Here is a 14,690-nt window from a genome sequence, read left to right on the forward strand (position 1 = left end):
TTATTGGCTTTTAGTGAAATGTCGTGACAACTATTGGAACGACGCGTCCGCACTCCCTCCCACTGCACCAAAACGAAGACGGGATATTCCAGATACCAGCGCAGGTGATGTCATCTGGAGCCAGACTCTGTGAATGGACGTCTCTTTGATACTCGACCAGTCGTCAGTCAGTCTCAGCTGTCAATCACGGCTATTGAAGCACTTTGGCTCCACTTTTGGGGAGCTGTCATGTCGTCCATCTTTATTTGCAGTCTCCAATGAAATGTCCCCCGATGAGTTTGATGATCCCTAAACCTTTCATCTTGCTCCTCCTCCGTGTTAGCAGATGGGACTTGGACCTGGAGCTAAAACATCTCGGTACATGGTCTTATTTCTGATAACTTTGGTTTTAATTAGTAATTTTATTTCACTAAAAATAGGTGAAAGGCCAAGATTGACAGCTGAGACTGATTTGTGATTGGTCGAGGGCATTTAACGGTGAAACCCTGATACCTCAGCTCCATATCTAAATCTCTGCTGCACCGATTCTGGCTCTACATCACGTCATCGGAGCAAGATGGCAGCGATCCTATCCAGGATATCTTGGCTTCATTTCTGTATAGTGGGAGGAAGTGGAGACATGTCCACTTTATTTACAGTCTATGGTATGGATCATTAACACATCAAAACTTTCAGTTATGAATGTGGGAATACAACGAACAAGCACTTTCAGAAACATTCCCAAATGTGGGGGTTTACAAATCAGATGGAGCAAATAAATTAAAACATGCGACTTGTGCCGTGATATCAATTACTAGCAGCTTGTTCAGAGTGAACTGTGGGGCCAAGAACTGCTGCTCTGGGGGAACAGTTCTGAGGAAAACAACATGTGAACGCAGGTGCTCTGTGATGTGTGTGTCTGTGCGCTTCCAGGTTCAAGATTTGTTGTCATGAGAAAAGAATGGAATGCGGCCAGTAAACAGAAACGTTTCCCCTCTTGTTCTCGGATATCTGTTTAGACTTCACAGATTAGCTATGACTCCATCAGACTTGCATTAAGCAGCTCTCGCACATCCACGTGCGTGAGTGCATGCTCGTGCACGCTCCAAGATCCTCTTAACCCCAGAGACATTTATGACCTTCCTGTATATCGGTTTTTACAGTGCAGTGGTCCCGAGCAGAACAGCAGTAAAGCAGAGCGAGGACAAAACAAGAGGCAGATTCTTTACGATGAGCCTCCATGTTCTGCTGCTGCTGAGACAAGAGACAAGAGAAAGCAGTCGCTCGAACCATGTCGACAAATCATGGCGTGCTGAGAGACGGCATCATCGGGGAGCGTGACTCATCCCTTGTTTGGTGCAAAGTTCCCTTCACGTGTTCGTCAACGTGGTGGTTTAGGTTTGACTCAGTGGTAAGTTCAGTTTTGATGCTAGTAGCCACTGGCCTCTCCTACAGCTTGTAAACAGATGCTAATGTTCTTCAGTAAATCCAGTAAAATCTAAATAAATCAATAAATCAATAAAATAGCATCAACACATGGTTCAAGCAACTCAACGACACGGACGCCGCTGATTCATATAAGTGAGGACATTTATTCTGAAGGATGAAAACACAAAAAACAACAAGTGTCTGATCTTATTCTGAAGCCTGATGTTGTTCCTCTGTGCCACAGACGTCCATCACTGTCCAAAATGGATTGTGTTAAACATCGGTGAGTCACACACTGTGTTTGGTGCCAGAGGCCACAGACAGAAAGTTATTAAAATACTGGGAGATGACGGAGACGCAGTGTTTCGGTCCCTTCGTAGGAGTTGTTGACAATACAGAAGAATATCAGCCTCTTCCTTTAATTAACACAATGAATAAAGATTGTGTCTGATGCTGAAGGACGCTCTGTAGGACACACGCTGCAGCCAGATTTCAGACCAGACCGATGATGCAACTCACTTTGCCGTTGCTGTGCCACGGAGCATGACAGGGCAGAAAATGGGATGTGTGGGTACGATAAAGATTGACAGCTGAGGACGAGGGGGGGGGTGGTAGGGGGTTGTGAGGGGCTGGAGTTGAGGTCCCTCCCTCCTCCTCCTCACGTTGTACAATATGTGCTCAGGAAGCTCCCGGGCCACCACTGACCACATCGACGTCACCTTTTTGGTGTTTCTGTCGTCGGTGACTGGGAAGTTAATATTTTAGTATGTGTGAAAGTGGATGACGGGACCTGATAATGCCTGAGCTGACGTATTGTACTGTTTCTGTGCTCGGTGTGAAGGGGCAGAGGCAGGAAGGTGTGTGAGTGTGTGAGTGCTGGTAACAGAGAGGGGATTGGGTGGTTGATTACCTAATGTTTGACTTATCCCCCTACTAGAATTTGTGACACAGGCTCTGATTTCAGTGGCGCCTCAACCTGAACAACCTGTGCCTTTTTATAGTCTTAACACTGCCACACACACACACGCACGCACACACACACACACACACACGCACACACACACACATAAAGGCTGTTGTTCGTGGTAGTTTAAACCTCTGAGGAGTTCACTCCTGATCGTCCCCTCCGTATGTTTAATATAAGAGAATAAATCCCATAACTATCGTCCACAGTAAGCCGGTGGTGCTGCAGTAATCCTCGGAGTATCTCAGACAGGTGCTGAAGAGTAAGAATAGAAAACAAAAAGGACATAAAATAAGTCTATTCACTGATATGAGGTCTTTGTGGCCTGGACACAGTTCACAGCCCATCTATGGCTCCCACAGCTGTGAGCGGACAGCCTCGATGACGATGTCTCGTTGTTAGCCGGTGCACAGACAACACGAGGCACATGTTCATTCCAGGGGTCATTTCCCCCCTTGTCAACATAGAACAGTAGTGGAGGATGCATCATGATGCGTGTGAGCGCACGCTGACCTGAAACAGTTCTGCTTCGATGCCGTGTGTCTCTTTAAGTATATAAGCGCCTGTGACCTCAAAACCTTTCCCCCTAAATCATACATTTTGTTATGTTTGAACTCACTGCCAAATTATTCACCCACAGGAGAAGAAACTTTAAATCTTGTACATAGATAGCGCAGTGTGTGCGTCTCTGGGTCTATGTTGAGGCGGCGGCTGCTGGGTCACCGACGCTGGAGGGAAATATTTCTCCCAGCAGAGCAGAGTAGTTGATGTTTTTCACCGAAGACCAACTGTTGTCAGACCTCGTGTTCACGTCAAACTGGAGGAGACAGAGACACAGGTCACGTCACAACGCAATTCATTAGATTAGATTCCTTTTTGGTTTAACTTGTAGACTTTAAAAAAAAAGATGGACGACATGACAGTTCCCCAAAAGTGAAGCCAAGACACCTCGATCGCCCCCTGGTGGCTGGCTGCAGTATAGGTCATAAACCCCGCCTCCTCAATGTAATGAGAAGTTCATGTCAAATGTTTGTCAAAGATGATTTCTGTCGTTTCACTGTTCATTTCTAATCTCACTGATGTTTGTTTCATCAGTTTGGTTTTAATTAGTTGACATCGTGAGTGACGGATGAGACTGAGTCGTGATTGGTCACGTGTATCGATTGGACCTTTCTCACGCTCCTACGTCGCTGCTGCACTAACTCCACTTCACGTCAGAAGCACAAGATCCAAGAAATGTTTACTTTTTTGTACAATGAGAGGAAGTGGAGAAGTGTCGTCGCTTTGTTTGTTCCCTTCATCATTTTAAATTTGTTGTTCCTCTAAACTGAGTATCGGCTTTAAACAGAAAAACTCAGTCAGTTATTTTTTACACTAATGATATAATAAATATAAGTAAATCAGCTGTTTATTTAAAGCACGAAGCAGCTCCAAGACAGACAGACAGGAAGACAGGAAGACAGACAGAAAGAAAGACAGGAAGACAGACAGAGAGAAAGACAGAAAGGAAGACAGAAAGACAGAAAGACAGACAGAGAGAAAGACAGAAAGACAGACAGAAAGACAGAAAGAAAGACAGGAAGACAGAAAGACAGGAAGATCGTGCGTTACCTTGGAGAAGTGATCAGAGACTAAGCGACTAGTTTGGGTTTAGAACCCGAGGAGACAAAGAGCAGCTGGAATCCATGTCAGAGGAAAACTGAGAATTGAGTAATCACTGCACACACACACACACACACACACACACACACACACACACACACTCAGACAGGCCGGTCTCTGGTGTGTTGCCATGTTGCACAGCTCTTCCTCTCACCTGGTTCTGTTTAGATGCGACTGTGTCAAACATGTTAATTCAGCTTCACAAAGAGAAGAACTTTCTGTCTGGCCTCTCCACCTCTGAGAGTCATGTTCTATCTGCTGTGGCTCTGATGAGCAGTGATGGAAACATGACATCAACGAATGCAACAATTTACGGTGCGTTTGAGACGTCGATCACGACGCACCGGGGAAAAGAAGAAAGTAAACTCCTCTACTGGAAATGGGAAAGGAGTCAGTTGGCTCTTTTAGTGGCTTCACCTTCAGAATCTATATCATCATCTACAGCCTCGTTTTGGAGGAAAAGAGGGACAAGTGTCCTCTGCAAGATGAAAGTACAAGTTTGAGTCAGTGTTTCTCTCAAGTCATTTCCTGTCAACTATAAACTGTGCTCTTGTCTATTACACCATTCCTCCCCCACTCATTTCAATCTGCTTTTGGCTCAATGATACAGAGTCATCACGGGTAGAGGGTGGATTGATTTTCAATTACAACTATTTAAAAGTCTGGACACACACAGTGAAGTCTCTTCACTTACTCTTCTGAGTCACTCTCCTCTAAAAAAGCTGCTGCGTGTGAATCACTGTCTCTCCTACCTTCAAGGTGTCGTCAGGCCTCACGGGGGGAGCAGGGTTCTCTAACCAGTTGATGCCGGCAACGAACGCATGGTAGTCAATCTCATCTTCATCTGCAAACCTCCAGAAAACATGCGTCCAAATTAGAAACAGGTACGTACGAGTCAGGCCAAATGCTTTTACAAAGATTTCTTTTTCAACCAAGCCAAGAATCATTTCTGGACAAAGAACTGGGCTATAATTTACAATCAAGTGAAAACAAATCATTCAAACCGATTCTGAAAATGCGGCCGAGCCTTGAACTGTTCTGCTGAACTGCGGGGTGATTAGAGGGCTCTTACTTGCTGAGCAGACCACCGAGCAGGCTCTCGGGCACAGGAAGTCGGGACCCCTTACAGATGGTCCTCGTTTCTTTGGTGGAGAGTCGGCCGGTTCTGGAGACACACAGAGAAGCAGAGACACGGGCGTCCAACGTAAGATAAAAAGACGATGGATAGGAAGCTGTGATACAAGTGGTTTGGATCTGTGTCAGACTGCTTGTCTGTTTGTAGAGAGTTATTTTAATAAGGCTCAAATGTTCCCTGGAGGCTGGAATCTACTGTAAACTGAGAATAATCCACACTTGAGGATATTTTTATAACTTCATAAACACTGAGCAGGTTCTCATGAATCAGAGCTGACAAGTTAAACATAAGATAAAGGGAAACATCATGAGCAGAGCTAAAAAGCCTCCACTCTTATATCAAGAAAAGACTGAAACTGAATTTGTATGAAAACTGTGTGTGTGTGTGTGTGTGTGTGTGTGTGTGTGTGTGTGTATAGTCAGTGTGTGTAAGGCCTCAGTTGTGTTTCACAGTGATGAAGGATGATCCAGGGGCTAATTCCTGACATGCCATCGTCATTACAGGGATGTTGATGAGCAATCTGATGCTAAGTGAGGGTGTCACCAGTCAACACGGCCGTAACACACAGACGAGTCATAACCTGGAGCCACTAATTCATTTTAAACCCATTTCACACGTCTCCTACATAAGACAGAGCATTAAACATTTCAATGAAACATCAGGTCTGAAAACTGTCAAAAGAACGACAGAGACAGAGGAAGACTGTGTGTGTGTGTGTGTGTGTGTGTGTGTGACTACATGCAGGTCTTTGGGTTTCATCTGGTTCTAATGCTTCGCTCTCACACTGCTGGAACTAATCGTTGCTCTGAGGGGCCACTGGCGGCACGATTGATGTCTTGTTGTGATGCTGCCCCTGTGTGTGTGTGTGTGTGTCTCTTTTGCAACATTATATGTGTGTGGCGTGTGTGGGGTGTGTGTCGCCTACTTGTAGCGGTCGCGGTGCATGAGGGCTCTGGTCATGTCGGGGAACGCATCAAAGTTCTTCTTTCTGAGGAAGTCCTGGGCCACGGCCAGCATCAGACCCACGTCCGCCTCGGGCTGCTCGTGCTCGCAGAGACTTCGGCCCAGCACCAGCAGCTCATGCTCCGACAGACCACAGTCCAGGTTCATCAGCAGACCCCTGCGGTGGACAGACACTCGTTATCAAAAATCATAGTACTACATTTAAAGCCAGTACGTATAGTCACTTTGCTGGTTGTACTGGTGTATAGTTATGTGTAGTATAGTGTTATATAGTGATGTTACATTTCAGATTTTCTTTTCTATGAGTCTTATGATGTATTTCAGTGCATAGTATTGTAAAAGGGAGGGGGAGGTCACACTGGACAGACGGGTCTACACATATTTTTATTCTGTACCTGAGCGACTCATAGGGGATGATGCCAGTGTTCCCGGGGTCACTGAGAGTCAGAAACTTCCTCATCTCGCTCTGTTTCTCCTCCGGAGCTGACCGCAGTTTACTGAGGATGTTTCCCACGTTGGCTTTAGGGAACTTTTGACAATTGCACACAAACATACGTACTGATTTAATCACATGTAGAAACACCAAACCAAGAAATGACAGCACGGGTGGGAGCTTAGAAAACTACAAGAAACAACCATTCCTCCGTCAGGTCCCTGCCCACCTCCTCAGCGTGTTGCTCCATGTAACTGAAGGTGTATTCGTCGGCATCAAGAAGCAGAAAGTTCTGGTTGTTGAGGCAGATTGTCGCTCCCACGTACAGGTCCTGAGCTTCAAAGTACTGTGACCGCTCGCTCTTAAACAGCTCCTGGCCGGGCTTCTTCACACGACCACGCTCCAGAAACCTGCCGCCGAGGACGCCTGGTGCACAGAGTGAGAGAGGGGCCAGAGTGAAAGAGGGGGCGGTTCTTCCATTTTCCTACTTTATTCAAAATAATTGTTTTGAGACATAACATTCTCCCTGGTCCACATTCAAACTCAGCTCCTCCAAGCTCCAACAGTCTACAGGTGAAAACAAAGTCACATTTTGTTTTACAGTGAGAGGGAGCTCTTCTGTTCTTTACCTGAGTTCCTCTGTGGGGGTTCGAACACAGTGATGGAGTCATCGCAGAGGTAGAAGGAGATGATGAACACCCTCTCACTGTCAACTGGATCGGTGGTCACCATCTTGGCGTGGAAACTCAGCACATTGCTGTCCAGGCCGTATCTAGTGGGACGCATGAAGAAAAGGCTCTAACCCAAACAGATGCAGGTAAAAAAATATTTCAGTGTAAATTCACTGTGAATAAAACTCATCCGACCTGTCTTTCTCCATAAATTTGCGAAAATCCTTCTGCGGTGGTTTGGGCAGGAGGCCCCGGCAGGAGCTTAGCGAGTCCTCCTCTGAGCCGAAGCCATTGTAGGGGGGCACCAGCCTCGGGGGTTTAGGGGCAGCGGGAGCTTTGAGCTGAATTGGGGTGAAGTCCTCTGAGAGGGAAGAGGAGAAAGAAAAGACAAAACACTTAAAAGAAGAAAGGAACTCAGGGGGAGAGCTGAAACGATCGGGGGGCAGCAGGTAATCCATCCATGCAGGGGCACAGCCGCCCAGCTCTGAATGTGACCCCGAGCCGACCTCTGACTGCTCAGAGTTAGACAGGACCCTCCATCACTGTGGCCCGTCACCAGGGGCTCCGCCTGGTTCACCACTGTGACAAATGCTGCGAGAGCCTAAACCTGCCCAGGGTGGCAGACGTATCCAGGACCTGCTGAGGAGGCGGTGCCCTGAACATGAGGTCAGGTGGACCGAGGGGCTCTGATGTGGTTTGTATATGTTCAACCAGAATATTAGACAAACCTCTGAGAATCATCGCTCAGGTAATTTCCTCTGAACAGTGAAATTATGAACCAAAGTAGTTTTGCTTGAACTTGAGCTCTTGCTGATGCTTGCTCCTACTGCCCCCAAGTGTTCAGATTAGTGTAATGCAGGGTTAAGCAACATGAGGATATAATTTGTGACTGACTGAAGAAAGATAAATTAGTGTGAATATGTAAATCTTCACTTGTAAAATCTGTGTCTGTAAATCAGTATTTTTATTCATCATGAAGTTCACAAAAAACATAAAGCACATTGGAAGAGATGCGTTAAAGAAACAGAACATGTATTTATGAGTAATGTTGTCATGGTTACCGATGCCGTATTTGGAGCGGTAGTAGTCTTTGGTGAAGTCGTCACAGTCGGCGATGAGGACTCTCCTACCAAACACATTCACCTCCCCACCAACAGTCAGATCACAGTCCTTATAGAACTCCTCATGCACAGCTCCGGGCTGACAGAGAGAGGAGGAAGAGGAGGAAGAGGAGGAAGAGGAGGAGGAGGACGACGACGACATTAGTGAAGGACAACAGACGTGTCCATGTGTCAAAATGGTGTCCAGGTTCAGATTCACCTCATGCACTGTAAGGCCAAAAGTATGTGGACACCTAAGCATTATATGCCTAGTTACATGTTGTTTTCCTCACTCTAGTCGAGGGTTAAGGGTGCAGATGTTGCATCTTGTTATAATCAATGAGTTAAATTGTGATTTGTGAATATGGGCTTTACAAATTAAATTTGATTGAGCTATTGATTGAGATCAGGTTTAATTTTCAGTTTCGTGTGACTGTTGTCATGAACTTTGTGACCCACTTTGATGCTGTCCAGGATGAAGCGTTTTCCTTGACTCTTGGAGTCAAAGACATTGAGCATCGTTCGGTCCGTGGACTGTCCAGGCAGCTTCAACTGGGCCGGACCATTCTACACAGGGAGAGGTAACAAACACCCACAACACAGGCAGGTGAAGGAACAAACCGTTACACAAAATGATTATATGACATTAAGATTTTCACAGACCGTTCCATATGACAACACAGATGTGGACTGGATATATATAGAGGGGGGGGTGGGGGGTGTAGAAACAATAAGAAGACAGTGTAAAGAAGTGATGTGCCATTAACGCTGTGTGATTTCCTGTCGGATGGTGGATTGTGGTTAACCTTTAGGGCTGACATTTAATGAAAGGCATCAGAACAAACTAAATTACTGGACTGAAAACAAACACACACACACACACACACACACACACACGATTGAGGCCTGGCTGTCTTTCAACATGAATTAGGCTTCAGTCAGTAACTGGAGGAGAAAGCCAAAATGCTTGAGGGAGAGTGGAGGCTGCAGCCGTCCTGTCAGAGTGAATGAAGTCTCAGTGAGGAGAGATGAAAAGAAACCAGCCAACCAGAAAGAGAGGCAAAGCAAGGTTTGGAATAATCCTCATCTATACATTTAAAACATTAAAACTGTGAAGCACATCCTGCTTCTTTCCTTCCTGAGGTCAAATAGCAAACTGTTTGATCTGCTCCCGTCGTGGTGCCTCACCTTCGGCAGCTTGCAGCGGCGCAGGAATTTGGACGTGGCATCTCTGCCAGAGTTCGGGGCAGCAACCGCCCGGATCTCTATGGTGTCGTCAGCCAGGAAGTAGTGCAGTGTGAGCTCCTGTGGGTCCCCGAACACGCTCTCTGTGTCGTCCCAGACGCAGTAGAAGCGCAGGACTTGGCCGTCGTGGTCCAGGAACTGCTTCAGTGTGTCACGCCTCTCGTACGGCCGGAGTGGATTCATATTCTTCTGGATCTTGACCAGTAAAAGAGAAGAAATCAATATTAATATCAATATTATCACATATAGGACGATTTAAATGTCTCATTTTGGGAAATTATTTTCTTCAAGGGTTTGTGTCAGTGCGTTTTCCTCAGCACCAGAGTCACTAACATGGATTTTATATACATATAAATATTAATCTCTTGATTGACTGTATACCTGTTCCCGTAGTTTGCTGTAGGGGTCATCGGGCACAGTCGCAGGCTCATTCAGGATCACCCCAAGTTTTGTTAGAAAGTTCCTGGTGAAAGAGTCACAGCTGGTCACAGTGAACGTGCGTGAGTAGAGCACCATCTGTTGGTTGAGGTTGAAGTGGAAAACGTTGTAGAACTGCTCGTCGTCTGGAGGAGGCAGTGGGATACGGTGACGGCGAATAAGAGTTCCTGCAACGAAGAACACGGCAGAGATAAATGACAGGAACTGAGCTGCGTATCGTTCAGCGTATTAACTAAGTGCATCGTCTGTTCAGTTTGGGTGACGTGGCCGGCTGACGTCACAAACAGACAGATAATAGTTTCTCACCTTGAAGCAGGGCGCTGTTCTTTAAGTGTGGCTCCACAACCTGTATGGTGTCGTCCTCCAGGTAGAAGTAGATTTTACACTTTCTGATTCTCGTCATCTCTTCCTGCGGCCCGTGCGCAGCCTCTTCACAGAAAGCTTCAAAACACAAAACCTGGGGACGCAAAGCGGCATAACGCAAAAGAGAAAAAAATCAAATGATCGATTTTTGAATATTGGCTGAATATCGCCCTGTAAAGATCTTTGATAACAGCAATATGCAAATGTTAGAGCATCGGTAAAATGCTTTGGAATAAAAGTCATCAGTAAAACAATGGATTGGAAGTGTTGTCTTGTCCAGATGAACTAAACTGGAATTCAACTGATCCATTTCAAGACACTTCACCTGTTTGTCAAAGGCCACCCATGATGCTACATCACTGCCTTGTCCTTTGGGGTAGACAGAATATTTTGGTTTGATCTTCTGGCCGACCAACAGCTCTCCTCCGATGCCTGGCTTCTCGGATCCCACCAGCATGGGGACTCCATTTGAATAGTCGAAATGTTGGGACTTGTGGAATCGCTCCTTCCCGAGCTGTGGAACAGGAGAGACCATCTCACAAACTGTAGCGTCACATGAGACTTGAGTGCAGAGGTCAAACTCATAATCGTTCAGCATCTATCTTTACTCTGGACAAACATCTTGACAGCTTCCCAATCGATTACTACAACTATAAAAACTATTAACATTGACTTTGTACTAGTTTCTCTGTTCCTCTGGTTTTTATTTGTGAGTTTTCCACCTTCTTCCTGTCCCACTGCTTCCTGCTGATTGTTACTTCTCTTGTATTTACCTTTCGTTTAGCTGTCTAATCACTTTGTTATAAATGAAGTGTGTGATGATTCATCTGGTGTCATTTCCTCCGTCTTCTCTTCAGTATTTAGGAGGGAAGTGTGTTTACTTTCAACACATATAATCTGACATCAGGACAAATTAGGAACAAGGATTTTCATCTTCTGGCTAAACTCAGAACTTAAAGTTATAGAGTTTAATGTGTAAGTAAATCAAAATCAAAAATGCTGCCACTTGTCAAAAGCCACATGGAATCACGTGACATCAGCCTATACAGAAGTAAGTACCTGTGAGAACTTTTATTAACCAACTTTGAAGGTTTTGTAAAAACTTTATCCGCTGCAGACACATTTCAAGTGTTCAGAGAATCCACTGTGTGTCCTCTGTCACGTGCTTCCAGCTCAGTTACCTGGTTCCTATCTGGGGTGTTAGCTCGACTGCTAGCTTAGCTTAGCTTGCTCTGAACCGAGGCCAAAGCTTCTGTAACGACAACTTACGTTTCTATTGGTTGAGCTTCCAGGTAGAAACGGTAAAGACATGACGCTGCCGCAGGTTATTCCTATTATGTATATTTATATACTTATATATCTTCAGGACAGTGTTGAAGTTTAGTGACGCTGCTCCTCTTCCTCCGCTGTGACGCTGGTTGCCATGGAAGCGTTTCGTTTGGGGGCGTCGCTTAGCAACGCGAGTAAAGGATGTGAGTGTGTTTTATATCCACAGACTGTAAATACAAAAGATATATATATATATATATATATATATATATATATATATATATATATATATATATACTAATATATAACTAATGACAAGTACACACACACGTATATGACATGTACTCTAAGTCTCATAATACACCATGATACCTGATAACATCACATAAGAACAGATTGTATATTATACGACCTATAACGCAGCCATGGTTTAATAATAATAACTTTATCTGTGTAGCACTAAATCTAAACAAGTTGATAAAGTGCTTCACAAAGAAACATGGCAAAGAATGAATGCGTTACATTAACGCTCAGCTATATACTTGGAAATACTCTGCATACTGTGAATACTTGCACATTGTACTTACTCAGCTTTACTGCTCTTCTTATTTTTGTTTTTTTACCTCCAAAAACATACTGTGCATATACTTTTATATTTATATTGTTAAATTTTAATACTTGATTTTCTTATCTTCTTATATTTAGAGATGTCTCACATGCACCAACAACACCAAAACAAATTCCATGTATGTGTAAAAAACTTACTTGGCAATAAAAGCTTTTCTGATTCTGAATGATTGTTGCATTACATATATATATATATATATACTTTCATAAAATAAATGGTGAAACAGTTAAAATGACAGTTTCATGTTTTATTTTTTAATGTGTGCCAACATACACAGGAGACAACCCGCAGCCTTCGATACAGAAAACACATTTATGGCTAAAAACAAAATACATTAAAAAAATAAGAGACGCAGGGGAGGCATTACAATCCCCACAATCTATCAGCACTTAGAATGAAGTTCAGGTTTTTAGGCTGAAGACGACTGATTATGAAAGGATTTAAAAATATAACACCGTTGCATTGATATATTCTTAAGGGCACCATCTGCCATTGTACTTGATAAGAGCATTACTGTGCAGTCTTACTGCTGGTGAAACGTCATGTTGGTAACAATAAATAAATAACATTTTTTAAAATTCATTTTGCATATTTCTCATTATTTGGCCTGGAGACTGGAGTATTTTACGATTGGGACACGTCTGCTTCCCCATCGATTTGTCACGTGAAGGGAAGTATTAGAGTAGATGATAATAATGTGCAGCTTATGTAGAAACACAGCTACAAGCTAAATCTGACAGAGGTTGCTTGCTATGAAAACACTCAAACCCATCCAGCAATGATTTATACTTTTTCCCAACAGTCCATCATGACGTCAAAGATATGGAGATGATTTTTATTTTTGTTTTTTGCAGGGCCTAAGACGCCATGCCGAGCAGGAACCCTCCAATGAAACCACTGGTGACGACGATGTTTTTCTTCACAAACTCTGTGGACTGAAGAAAAGACAACATTTCAGGTTAATGCCAAATCTATAATTCAAATGTATGTATTTCCTGATTCTCCAAACACGTAAAAGCTTTCAAGGTGACAGTACATGGTTGCATTGTTTGATGGTTCAGATGAATTCAAGTTGAGTTAAAACTTCAAGGTGAACAGGAAATAAGTACTGTGTGGCTTAAAGTCCTGCGTCTTTGCATTTCTCATAATTTGTCTTAAAACTGTTAAAAGAAAGAAAACGAAGTCGTCTCACCTTGTCTACAAATGTGTTCAGCTCTGGACCTGCTTGATTGGTGCCCTTCTTTAGCTGTTTCTTAGCTTTGTTCACATCCTTCTCTACTCTCTTCCAGTCCACTTGGATATATCCAGTGTTGTTAGCTATCTGGAGAAAGAGTCAGAGAATAGTTAACATGGTAAAATTCACAAAGATGATTTTCCTTCTGTTGAATGGTTTGAATCTTATTTTCTTTTATTCTGGGGATTCAAATATACCTGCAGCAGCAGAAGACCTCCACCTACAGCTGTAGCCGCAACTTTTCCAACTTTCTGGAAGAGATATCCTGCACACCTGAATTAAAGAGGAGACTGTGCATGAGGGTCAATCCAACATAAATAATGACTTCAAATGAGATGATTAGCATAACAATGTTTAGCTTGATGAGCCTCGTCCTAACGTGGCTTTTACTGGACGTTTGTGTTTATGTACATATATTTGAATATCTGTTAGAGACTGCAGATAAAAACTGGGCTGTGCAGCTCAATGTGGCACAGTTTACATGTTGAACTCAAGTACACAGAATCAATGAGCATTATACCTTTACCAGAATAAACAGTAAACAGAGTGGTAGGGTGAATGATAGACACCTGAAGGCAGCACAATGCATTTCAGTGCATGATATTTACCATCCACTCACTCCACCGATGGCGATCTGCGTGGCCACGGAGTATTTCTCTGCCAGAGGCCCGGAGTTCTTTCCGAAGAGGCGGTTCCACCATCTCTGTTTCTTGGCGTATTCCGTCAGATCCACGACTTTGTCGTAAATCTCCTCCTCCACTGTTTCGAACCAGGACACAAGAAAAAACCATCAGAAAACAATAGAACCTGTGCGACACCCTGAAGCACAGACTGTCCGCGAACGCAACATAATCACACCAGGTGTATTCATCATCCACAGATTTCAAACGTTTTATTTATATCATTAGTATTAATGCTTGATTATTAATTCTTGATTATTGATTCTTGATTCTTGATCACCAGCACCAGTCGGAGTAAGTTAACATTAGCTTCCATCGCAGAATGATAACACTCTGTTCACCTGGCTCAATGTTTCTGTAAGTTCTTGTTAGCTTCCATTTCAGAGGCAGCTAACGACAACTTCTAGAAACAGTAACAGTATTGATTGTTGATAAATGTCTGCTTCTTGGAGCTGTCGTTAGCTTCCGATTCAGAAGCGGCTAACGACAGCCTCACTG

At 43.9% G+C, this 14,690-nt stretch overlaps 2 protein-coding genes across 3 annotated transcripts in view; both read right to left on the reverse strand.

Annotated features, from left to right (window-relative positions):
* Positions 1-1,548: 1,548 nt before the first annotated feature.
* efhc2 (EF-hand domain (C-terminal) containing 2) lies at positions 1,549-11,830 on the reverse strand. Its single transcript, XM_069533167.1, has 15 exons — positions 11,651-11,830; positions 10,707-10,895; positions 10,325-10,475; positions 9,962-10,185; positions 9,524-9,775; positions 8,795-8,902; positions 8,297-8,435; positions 7,431-7,596; positions 7,194-7,336; positions 6,794-6,990; positions 6,527-6,660; positions 6,094-6,288; positions 5,106-5,198; positions 4,786-4,885; positions 1,549-3,188 (listed from the first exon to the last, which is right to left on the reverse strand). Exons 1-15 carry the CDS (start codon positions 11,690-11,692, stop codon positions 3,066-3,068), a joined length of 2,256 nt encoding a protein of 751 aa, XP_069389268.1. The 5' UTR covers positions 11,693-11,830; the 3' UTR covers positions 1,549-3,065.
* Positions 11,831-12,510: 680 nt separating this feature from the next.
* Positions 12,511-14,690, reverse strand: part of fundc1 (FUN14 domain containing 1) — a 2,556-nt gene continuing 376 nt past the window's right edge. For both annotated transcript variants that reach the window (XM_020111628.2, XM_020111629.2), the window contains exons 2-5: positions 14,121-14,271; positions 13,710-13,785; positions 13,471-13,599; positions 12,511-13,213 (exon numbers count right to left, since the gene is read on the reverse strand). In XM_020111628.2, the coding sequence (XP_019967187.1) occupies positions 13,136-13,213; positions 13,471-13,599; positions 13,710-13,785; positions 14,121-14,271 (434 nt within the window). In that variant the 3' untranslated portion in view covers positions 12,511-13,135. The remainder of the gene's footprint in view (positions 13,214-13,470; positions 13,600-13,709; positions 13,786-14,120; positions 14,272-14,690) is intronic.

Source organism: Paralichthys olivaceus, chromosome 10 (assembly GCF_024713975.1).
Source record: "Paralichthys olivaceus isolate ysfri-2021 chromosome 10, ASM2471397v2, whole genome shotgun sequence".
NCBI lineage: Eukaryota > Metazoa > Chordata > Actinopteri > Pleuronectiformes > Paralichthyidae > Paralichthys > Paralichthys olivaceus.

Excerpts from the sequence above, each read along its gene's own strand:
- efhc2 (XM_069533167.1), bottom strand. The coding sequence starts at position 11,692 with ATGTCTTTACCGTTTCTACCTGGAAGCTCAACCAATAGAAAC. Across the intron at positions 6,991-7,193 it reads ACCCCCACAGAGGAACTCAG|GCGTCCTCGGCGGCAGGTTT; the intron begins GTAAAGAACAGA and ends TCTGTGCACCAG. Across the intron at positions 4,886-5,105 it reads CTCGGTGGTCTGCTCAGCAA|GTTTGCAGATGAAGATGAGA; the intron begins GTAAGAGCCCTC and ends TGTTTTCTGGAG.